This window comes from Dermacentor andersoni, chromosome 1 (assembly GCF_023375885.2).
Source record: "Dermacentor andersoni chromosome 1, qqDerAnde1_hic_scaffold, whole genome shotgun sequence".
NCBI lineage: Eukaryota > Metazoa > Arthropoda > Arachnida > Ixodida > Ixodidae > Dermacentor > Dermacentor andersoni.
This window is the reverse complement of record NC_092814.1, coordinates 121397977-121409650: the sequence shown is the minus strand read 5'-3', so window position 1 is coordinate 121409650 and position 11674 is coordinate 121397977. Positions and strand designations below refer to the sequence as shown.

General features: G+C 47.3%; 1 protein-coding gene across 1 annotated transcript in view; it reads left to right on the top strand.

Moving 5' to 3' along the window:
* Positions 1-4230: 4230 nt before the first annotated feature.
* LOC126544027 (uncharacterized) overlaps positions 4231-11674 on the top strand; it is a 65057-nt gene continuing 57613 nt past the window's right edge. Inside the window, exon 1 of the mRNA XM_050191214.3 lies at positions 4231-4620. Within this exon, the coding sequence (XP_050047171.2) occupies positions 4246-4620 (375 nt within the window). The 5' untranslated portion in view covers positions 4231-4245. The remainder of the gene's footprint in view (positions 4621-11674) is intronic.

Below are 11674 nucleotides of genomic sequence, written 5' to 3'. Positions count from 1 at the left end.
CGGCCTCCGCGAGATGTCGCGGCGAGCCCTTTCGCCATCAAAACGCCCTTGAAACTTATCTTCGGTGGGGCTCCTTGCGTTACGGTATGTGACTCCCGATGCATGGGCGATGCCGCGAAATCCAGCCCGCTTTCTCAATGTTCGCGCTAAAATGTCTTTTCGAGCGTGAAAAGGACATTCTAGACAAAATCTAGCATGATTTCCGGCGCCGGGAGTTGTTTTGGCCGGCGGTGCATGGGCAGCACGAAAAAATTTCGGGGGGGAGGGGAGGCTGAAGCCCCATAAGGCCCCTCCCCCCCCCTGGCTACGTCCCTGGTTCTCCCCTATAGCCGTTTACTCATTGACTTCCTCTCATGCCTTCTTTACTGTTGGGTTTAATGAGCCCGTTCAAGTCCACTCAGACTTGTGACATTCAGACTCCCGGAAGGCCCGTATGGTTCCGAAAGGCATTTCTTTCCGGCTCGGTTTGTTTGCAATTTGCGGGGCGTACGCTCTGGTGACGTGTGCAATTTCGCCCGCATTACTACCAACATTCTGTTGATTTTTCCGCCCAAGCTTTTAAATTTCTATGTCATATGCGTCGCTGACTCATGACAAGATGCTTCCTACTTCCCGTCTTCGCTTATGCTGATTTGAAAGGTATTAAATCATTCGCCTCGTTCCTTTGCTTTGTCTCCTTCCATCCTATTTCTTGAAAGCGAAGAACACCGACCCATCTACTCTTCATGGCGGATATCTCTCGTCGTCAACTCGTCATGCTTTCAGCGTTGAATGAAATCAATTAGGGCTGAAAAAAAAGTGAGCTTGCTCAGGGTGCTATAACCGTAACATATACTTTTCACAATCCATGGTACCGTACAAGACTGCTTATCGCGTTTTGTACCCCAAAGGACAAAGCGCTTACAAAAAAATAATCATTGAGCAACGCGGAACATTATCCATCTCAAACGGCGACTGCGCCGTGCGCGTAAGAACAAGCCAAAAAATACTGCCCAGTGACTGCAAACTTAAGTTCTCAGGTGCACAGTGAGCTAAAACAGCTCGAATGTTATTTTATGACTTATACTCTATCCGAACACATTGGCAATGTCACCGCAGAAGTTTTGGCGGTATATGAGTGATTCCAAAAGTGCGGCAAAAAGCGTACTCTTGAATGGAAACACGTGTAGCGAACCTAAACTGGTTGCAGAAGCATTTAATCAGTTCTTCACATCTGTTTTCTTTCCAAAAATAAGAATGCTTCAGGGCTAACTCGACAATCGAGTGATAAAAGAAACCTCGGTATTTCAAAAGAAGGCATAATGGCAATGCTTCTCAATTTAGACACCAAGAAATCCCCAGGTCCTGATATGATACCCAATGAATCCTTAAAACGTTATTGTGACTGGGTATCAATGTTCTTGGGTATTATTTTTGACTTGTCACTCCGCGAAGGAAAAGTGCCACGCGACTGGCTACTAGCGAGAGTGGTACCAGTCTTTAAAGTAGGTAATAAACTCCCTGTGGATAATCATTGTCCCATTTCAATCATTTGTACGGCATGTAAAATTCTGGAACATGTCATTACAAAGCAGTTAGTAGAATATCTAGAAAACAATAGCCTGTTTTGCAGCAAACAACACGGATTAGAAAGGGCCTATCGACAGTAAGCCAACTGTTCGAAGCACTACATAGTTTTGCAAAAACAATTAACTCCCGGCAGCAAATAGATATGATTGCAATAGACCTGTCAAAGGCTTTGGACAGGGTGTGTCATGTGAAACTGACTGAAAAAAAATGTGTGACCTTGGTGTTGATTCTCAGATAATCAATTTGGTTCGAGCCTACTCGCATAACTGGTACCAATTTGTTTAAATATCTGGAAGCCATTCAAATACATTGCCCGTGTCGTCAGGTGTCCCGCAAGGGTCAGTTTTGGGACCTGTCTTATTTTTATTGTATATTAATGACATTGCAGTTGGTGTCCATCTAATGGTTGATGTGAGATTGTTCGCGGATGACTGCGTTTCGTTTTGTTGTGTCAAAAGTGTCAGTCACCAAAGAATTTTGAATGCGTCTTTGAAAGTTATCAGGGAGTGGTGTGCTACATGGGACATGAAAATTAATTTTGAAAAAACTACCTGTATGAGTCACAAATAAGAACCCCCCCCAGTATTCATATACCATTAACCAGAAAGAAATCAAACGTTCCAAGCATGTAAAGTATCTCGGAATCATTATTACCGATAATTTTAATTTGAGTTTGGGGCAAACATATTGAGTACATTTGCGGATCTGCGCAACGTAAGCTTGGTTTCCTAAAAAATGATTTTTTTCGTGCTACGACAGAAAACAATCCGTGACTTCGCCCCTTGACAGGGCCTATCTAAAACCCTTGTCTCAACGAAGAAAAATAGCGCGGTTGAAATTCCTGTACGAGCTTTATAATAAAAAGTTGAATATAGATCCAGACCTATATCTACGAGGTCCAGTATACGAGTATCAGCTCGTACAAATCACCCTTATGCCATTCAGCCTTACACGCCAAGGATTGACACATTGAAATTTTCTTGTCTCATTCGAACCATTGTTGAATGGAACAGACTCGATGCCAATGTGTTCACAGGATGCCACTCAAAGGAAATGTTTCAGCAGAGGCTGGAAATACTTTTTGTCTAAATGTGTTTAAAATGTTCTCCCACTCTGTAACAGCCCGTAAAGGCTTAACCGTATTGCAAATAAACAAAATTAATAAATTATAGGACTGCGCGTCACTTGAGGCATGACTCAGCTAATTCAAGTGAGGACTCACCTCGGAGACGGAGAGCGAGAAACATACATAGAGGATAAATCAAAGGCTTCCGGCCGTCCTTTTAGCAGAGCTTTCCGACCACCGTCCTTTTATTCTGGCTTGGGCCTGGCCGTTCGGTAGCTGGGCGGATTTAAACAACACAAAATCACACGTATGCTATGCAGAGATATAAGAAATCGCGCACAACAGATTGCAAATTTTATGCACATCTGAATAAGTAATTAATTTTTTGACTAACACCTGAGGTTATAGAGTAACTCTATAGCACATGATCATAACAAATCGTTTAGCTATAGAAGCCGGTGATAATGTAAACGCAGTCACTTCCCATGCACGTAAGCGCGGGCATCGAAAAAGGCTCATGCAGGTCGTCAGCGCGTATGTTAAGCACTTCCGGCTAGAAACAAAACATTCACGGCTCCGCGCTCGTTCGAGCACGCCGTCGGTGTGTGCACGCGAAGCTTCCACTATGACAGCAGCCCGGGTTTTGAGCCTTCAGGGTGGGGCGTCACAGACAAGGTGCAGTCGCAAGATGCAGATTCTTTGCTCGAATCACTCCGTATAGAGATCGTCAACAGAGAACATCGGCGTCGCCTGGGGTCGACCTTGTAAGCCACGTCTGTAGCTCTGGACCTCGTGAAGGCCTGACGCACCGCTTTTGGAAATATATCGGAACTATTAAATGCTATTGGAATGACCAGAACTTGCACGCAGTGCCTTCAGGCGCATCGAGACATGTTGCTATGACGCTCCATTAGAGTGGTGTCTGGAGAGTACATTGCACGATTTGACCGGCATCATTACAGCCGCCTAGTTGGATCCCGGGCCGTATAAAGGAATTATTTTCGGAAGAGGGTTTGACATCGCTGACATAATACCGTAAACATATTATACGTTTACATTTTGACATATAATTCTAAGCAAATATATGTAAGTTGTGCTTAATAGCACGTGCACGTCACCGCAGTGATGGTTTCGGTGGAGTCGAAACCTCCTACTCCTCCCCCTTGTTACAACCTGGGTTGGCTCCGTTTAGGGCATGGTTCATGCTTACGGATACGTCTGCATGTTCGAGCACTATAATGCACGGTTGTTGCTCGCACTCACTATGATTTGGTGTGCCATTTCGTTGTTTCCTAAATTACGTAAATTGTAGAGTTCACTCTCCGCTTAGGAGACAAACAGAAAAGTATGGCGAGCAAGAGGTTGCGTGAATGAAATTGCCGCATCCGGCCAGCGAAACAAGCCGCGTGGGACACGGATTCTCTTGCGACACTGAAAGACTCGGTCGGCACGCGTTCGCGAGCGCCTTGCCCTGTTGGTGCCGCGTTTTCGGAAGTCCTCGGCGGCGCAATGCACGCTGCATTCGCGGCTGCTCTTGGGGCGTGCGGGGTTCCTTGGCTTCCTCGCGTCGTGCGTCGGCGGCGGGGCGAGGGTCGCTCGGCGTGCGCTCCATGCTGGCAGCCACCGCGCTGTGCGTGTCCGCGCCAGCGAAGCCGGACACACGGTGTCGTGGGCCCACAAAGGCGCCGAGGCGCGCCGCGGCGGCGAGGGAAGGCACAAAATGGGGCTTTCCTCGGGTCGCGCTCTCGCGGGCGGCGTTCAACCTGGTTGGCTGGCTGCGAGTGCACTGTCCTACTTTGGACGGCGTCACGGGCCCCCGCCGCCTCGGCCAGCTCCAGTCGGTTCGCTGCAGGTGCGACATCACACACACAATCGCTGCCATGGACAAGGCCCAGGAAGCTGCTGCCGCCGCCGCTGGCATGGCGCAGATGGACTACCCGGCTAGTGAGCTGGGCTCCATCGGCAGGGACCTCCTGCCACCCCCGGTGAGTCACGCACTGCAGGGCCCCTTCTTAGTTCTGGCGAATGTTGCACCCCGTTCGAACAGCTGAGCCTTTCTTCCCAGTTCCTCCTCTTTCCCATGCCTTCCATGATCGTACACGCGTGTCTGAAAAATCGTCATATTGCAAGGCTTAAAGACCTGTTCGCCTTATGACGATGGTTTACGAGTTTTAATCACTGCGAGAATATTTGAGCCTTTTATTCGAGGTCTGCGTCTAACAGCTAGGCATGGTGAGCAAAACGAGAACAAGGTGAAAGCAGGAGCCAACGTGTCAACAAGTGGACTTGTCTTCTTCAAGCTAGGTATGGTGTGACATGTATATTTCTTACGGCTTTCTCGAGTCGAGAGCTGATGTCGGATTATTCCGCCAAGGAAACTTGTCGGAACTCATAGCATGCGTACCCTTGCTGAATCACAGGCCGCGTGTGTGGCATATACGTTCACACTGCTCTCTAGAGCGCTCGAGTACACTGCACGGGCTGCGGCTTCTCTCAAGCGTCGTCTCTCATGCCGAGCAGCAACGCAACAATATCGCTTTCTTAGCCTCGCAGCGCGCCGCTCAAGCGTTCTATACAGAAATGGGAAAATGCCGCTTCCGCGCTGCCACAACTGATAGTCTGATAGTTTCTGATAGGCTGATGTCATATTAATGCTTGGCACGGTTTGGTGGTGAAACGGAACGCTGGGAATATCGAAACAAAGTGGTATTATGCGTCACAATGTGAGGATCTTCCCAGTCTCTGTACAGAAGGCGCGGTGCCACAGAAGGACGAGGGCTCACTGACCGGCCCGGTTCTGTATCCTTCCGTAGCGCTCAAAAGCAAACAGCACGGATACACTAAACGCTACCCAGGGGAAGACAACTGTGGTGCACTCTCTCACAGCGTATGCATTGTATTAGAGCACTGTAAGGCAAGAGAGAGAGAGAAACGAAGAGGGAAAGGTAGGGAGGTTAACCAAGGACGTGCCCGGTTGGCTACCCTACACTTATGGAGGGGAAAAAGGGAACAACAGACAAGGGGAGAAAAGAAAAACAATAGTCAGTCATTCACAGCCAGTCGCAGAGGAATTTCCACTGTCACAAGCATTCACACAATCCGACCCGCCGTGGTTGCTCAGTGGCTATGGTGTTGGGCTGCCGAGCACGAGGTCGCGGGATCGAATCCCGGCCACGGCAGCCGCATTGCGATGGGGGCGAAATGCGAAAACACCCGTGTACTTAGATTTAGGTGCACGTTAAAGAACCCCAGGTGGCCGAAATTTCCGGAGTCCTCCACTACGGCGTGCCTCATAATCAGAAAGTGGTTTTGGCACGTAAAACCCATAATTTTTTTTTCACACAATCCAGTGTCCTTCAAGAAACGCAGAAGGGCTTTTGGGGCTTTTTGCATGCAAGAACGCATAGGCCATGGTCCAAGAACCTTTTCTTCTGAGAGCGCTCTATTGTCTAGCAGGTTGAGTTTCGCTTGTAAAGTACGTCGTTGAGTGTCAAAGGATAGGCAGTGACACAGAAGGTGCTCTAGAGTCACATTGCACCAGCACAAGTTGCACGCCGCACTGTTGGCCATCCCTATTAGGAATGAATATGAATTTGTAAATGCGTCGTCCAACCACATGCGACACAGTAAAGTTGTTTCGCGACGGGAGAGTCCAGGTGGCAGGCGAAGTCGCAAGTTAGGGTCGAGAGAGTGCGTGAGTTGGTGAAATCCGGTGAATTCCATCGTATATAGAAGTGTGATGTGGTGAGTAAGTGATTGAAGTTGTCGCGCAGCATCAGTTCTTGAAAGTGGTATAGGAACCCGCTGATGTTTTGGTGAGCCGAACGCGCAGCTTCATCTGCGCTGTCCTTGCCGACAATTCCGCAATGGCTTGGCAACCATTGAAATACAATGTCGTGGCCTTCATCGAGCGCGTGATTATGAGCGTGCCTTATTTCGTACACTAGCTGCTCGTGTAAACCATGACGTAGGGCAAACTGCAGAGTTATTAGGGCTGCTTTGTAATCGCAGAAAATGGCCCACCGATTCGGTGGCTGCTGGAGCACGTACTTGAGTGCACCTTGAAGAGTCGCAAGTTCTGCTGTTGTCGACGTTGTATTGTGCGAATATTTAAACTGCAAAATGTAACATCCTTTGTGATATCCCGAGCTGCCATCAGCCATGCCTTAACTTTGCTGCTGGTGCTTGCCATGAAAAATATATCTGACCGGTTCGTTGAAGGCAACGGGATGCATTGTTTTCGCTACAAAGTGATAGATAATATGGGGACCAATTCGCAAAGCGTTTTATTCGTGTTCTTTGTCATTGGCAGGGCCCCCTTCGCTAATGATATGTCCAGAATCGAGATTGGCTAAAATTTTCTCTTGCGAACAATTCTCGCGTAATAGAATTTTGTGAATACGGCGTACTGTTTGTCGAAAGGCCTCAAGGATAAGAGTGAGCAAATCTTTGGTGGAGGAACTGTTCGATGCGGTACTTTACATTGGTGACGTAGGCACTGTAAGGGAGTGGAGAGGAGCTCTCTGGTGTTCCGGGGTCTTTGTGAAGAACTTCAGTCTTGCAAAACTATAGAGGACGTACAAACTAGCGTACGACAACGAGAAAAAAAAGTCAGAGAAAAAATATAAACAATGGAACTTCGGAATTAGGCTGACAAGCTGGCACGTGACTCGTTGACCTTCCTTAAGATTCACTTATACGTACCACCTCTTCCCTCGACTTCTCAGTGACACCCAATGCCGCGAGCTGGTTCCTTGGTGCTATTGTACTTCTTTTTATCTATACGACTGCCTTGTTATACTGCATTTTTAAAAGCAAGGGATAATCAACTTCGTAACTGCGTTCTTGCGTTTCTTTGTTAGTTTGTTTAGAGGCTAATAAATTAAGCCATCGTATCTTCTTCCGAGGTTATATTACTTCGTTACGTTTTCTCTCGCTTGTGCACTCTCTCTTATGTCATGATTTGTGTCTATATCAAGCTGGCAGAACAAGTGTGGAGTCACATGCAAGGCTTTTAATTAAGTCATCGGAGTACAGGTCATACGCAGGCTGTATGCAGGTTGGGTTGTTTAATGCTCAACAACACATCATCGCCTGTAGCTTGGGCGATGGCACAAAAGCCAAGTACTAAAAAAAGAAAGAAGAAATGTGCGGATCGCACGCACTGTGGGAATCGATGTAAGCGAAGCTTTCTGAGCTGTTTGCTCTGATTGACGATAATTAGCGGCGATGTTGACGGCGTATGTTTAATTTCTTCAACTTTTAGTCCAATGCGAGAGTGGTGAGTTCATGTTAAACGTTACCTTGCGTGCACCTCTGGTCTTTCTCTGCGTGGTACACAGAACACTCGGGGGGAGGTGTTTGCTTGAAACATTGTTGTCCGCCATGCTTCATAACCTCTGAGAGGGTTGAGTATATTCATTGCCTCACATGGCACATCGCATCGTGGCAGAAGTATTAAACTTTAATTGAATTATGGGGCTGTACCTGCCAGAACCACAATCGTATTATGAGGCACGCCGTGGTGGCGGACTCCGGATTCATTTTGACACCATGGTGTTCTTTAACGTGTCCCAAAATCTAAGCGCATGAGCGGGTTTTTTTCCGCCCCCGTCAAAATGCGGCTGCCGCGGTAGGGATAAAACCCACGGCATCGAGCAATACCATAGCCGCAAAGCTACCGAGGCGTGCACAGAAGCCCTGATTTGACGTGTGACCGCTTCCTTCACGTCGCCTAGACCCTACGGTGTGATTTAATGCGGCTATGCTCCTGCACAACTTGCATAGGTTGAGAGCTTGACAAATTTGCGTGGTGTTCATTTTTCAGAAATAGAAGAAACATACCGTGCCATACCTTCAACTTAAATTTATCCAGTTTGCTCACAACCGCTGTTGTGTCTATGGTAGCAGCGTTTCCTTGCCTTCTCACGTCACCTTTTCCCTATCACCGGCGAAGTCACGTGCCCTTCCCTCTTGTACGGTAACTGCGAGCGAAGAGTGGCAAGGCTGTTATGCACTCTTTTCGCGACTGCGTCGGTGCTACCCGTTCTCTGCCTCCTCTCTTTCCTCCACTCTACCATTTTATCTATACTTGGATACAATTCAAGTCTGCAGTGAAGCCCCGCCCACGCCCTCATTACCGCTAGCCACTGTTCCTCCGCAAGGCTGCAAATAGTTCGTACTTCAAACTTTCCCTGTTACCTAAATTAGGCGGTAACCACAAAAATAAGATTATAAGCGCGTAATTTTTGTACGTTTTTACTCGTCTATTATAGCGGAATGGCGAAAGCCTAATTCTTTATTAAACTGACATAAAACGCTTGCTTCGATGCAACTATTTACTGTCGTTTCACTTCAGTTGGCACTGAAGTTTCATCAGTAAAACGGACTCAGCAGTGAAATGAACTGTACCGTGGACTTTTGAAGAGTGAAATGCTCAGACTCCATACACTTTGTCCCTGTCTGTTGCACACCTCATCGCTTCCGCCGATGAAAAGACCCTTCAAATACAGCAGACGCTCCGAAGGTATCAAGTACAACGCCATTTTGAAAGCTTTACATGACGACGACTTCGTTTGCTTCTGTGATTGGTTAACGGAGTAACACAACCCCACGCGGTCCGTGTGCCTTGGTTGCCAACTGCTGTTTTTTTTCTTTAATTTGTATCCTGCTATAGCTTCCCTCTGGGCTTGCACGTTAGTAGAAAGGTAGGCGCTGCAGTTTCTGCAATCACAGCTGTCAAGAGGCGAATGTGGCGACGCCCAGGGAGCTCCAGAGGGCATTGTGCACATTCGACGTATTGCAAATGTCCAAACGCGTTTATCGCGTCGCCTTTCCTCTCTGCCGCGCTCCTGTCATGTACACACACGCTCTGAACCACCCTCCGACGCGGCGTACCAGACAGCAGCAGCAACAGCAGGAGCAGCAGCAGCAGCAGTAGGAAAGTCAAAGGAAGAGGCAAAGAAAGCTTCGCTTTAAAATAAAATTAGCATTATTGCACATTTCAAGCTCGCTCCTCTATCTTTCGCTCTATAAATGTTCACACAATAAGCACAAGATGTACCATGTGTCCCAGCTAACGTTAGCCAAGCTGTTCAACGAAAAAAATAACAATGAAATATAACGGTGTGAGATACAGTTATAAGTTCTATGGCTACGGTGTTTGGTCGTCAGAGGTCTGACGACCGAACACCGTAGGTCTTAAAACCGTATCTTGCACTGTGCTTTTCAAATCTCTCTCTCACTTTTCTTCTTCTTCTTTTTTTGTTGGACAGCTTGGCTAACGTTATCTGGGACACCCTATACCGTGGGGCACCACGTTCCTAGCTGGTGTTAGATGATGATCCACTTTTAGTTGGAAAGTATTCCATAAATGCATGCTACAACTTGGTTATATTAAATGTCGGTGCATGTAGATCTTCAGAGTGCCAAGAACAAGAAGAAAAACACTGCGGCCTCATTACTGAAATGTTCACCTGTTGTAACACGTTTCCCGCAGCACTCCATGGCGGCACAAATTATTATTATTGTTATCATTATTATTATTAACAAGTTGCTTTGCTCGTTCTCATTTTGCACGGATTGGCCTCAGCTAGATTTGCCTATGACGTGTATGAATGCGCAAGAATTAACGGCTTTTTTAACCGGCATGTCTGCCGTTAGCTGCGTGTAGGAAGAGTCGCTCAAGTCCGAGCTCACAGTGCATTCTTCCCCGTGCCAGCAGATCTTGATGCAGGGAGTGAGTTCAGCGGCGGCGTTGCGCCACAAAGGGTTATTTCTGCTGACACCTACGAAGCACACTGCACTGTTGCTTTCATTTTTGTTAAGTGCCTTAGAATTGAAGGCGCGCCCTTTTTAACGCATACATACAGGGTCAGCGCTTTGCAAGACAGGACCTGAGCGCGTCATCGTCGTGCGTGCACTGCGAAGCTCCTGGTGACGTCGACCATTATTTATTGGAGTGTCCTGAATATGACGCAGAATGTCAGTAGGTGGGCTGAAGTTCAAGACTGCCCCACATACAAACTAAAGTGATATTTTGCTCCCACTGGATATTTAGGAAGGAGGTGTACCGGCTCGTCCCCAATTTCTTCTACGATGCAGAGCTGGAGTGTGAATGGTGAGATGTGTGGGGCGGGGTAGCAGGGCGAGGTGGAATGGATGGCGAGCAGCATGTTGCGCCCTTTCCAAATCCGTGCTCGCCGTTAGTCTTCCACGCACGTGACGTGACGTGTTTCAGACTCTACTGCACTTGATAAGCGGCGCTCGGGCAGTGGAGTTGCCGACAGCTTTTGCTAGGATAGGTCCGCCTGCAGCATACTCCTCCTCCTCCATCATCGTCATCATATTTGCTTCCCCGCACAATGTCATATTTCGCAACTATTCGCGTCACTCACATGCGCGAGTCACACGCCACCTTCCGGTAACGGCACTCTGCAGGGGTTTGCCGCGCTTCGCAGAGATGTCGCTCGCCTTCTTGCGACAGAGACGCGAAACATCGCTCATGAACCGACCAAGTTGTTTGCGCGCGGCAGAACTCCGCGGCACACACTGTCAACTTCAATGAGAAAGGACAATTTCTGTCATGTTGTGATCGTGCGCAATTTTTTTAAACACTCAGCGTACGACAAAGTTGCCGTCTCATTTGAGGAGCACTATAAGCTAATTTGTCTTACTTTCCTTTTTCTGAAAAATTCTGAGCCTGTAGATTGAGCAGCTTGCCCGTTTAATGTATAAACCTGTGCATACTGCTGTATTTCTACAAAGAACCAATCACACCGCACCCTGCCAAGCACACTGAAGAAAGAAAGCGTAGAATAAAATAAATCACAGAACTGTATTAAAAGACAGCGGTCGTAATGGGTGTCATGTTCAGGAATAAAAATTAAAAAAAAACGCACCATGATAAAATAAAATTTGTTGATTGATTGATTGATTGATTGATTGATTGATTGATTGATTGATTCATTCATTCATTCATTCATTCATTCATTCATTCATTCATTCATTCATTCATTCATTCATTCATTCATTCGTCGG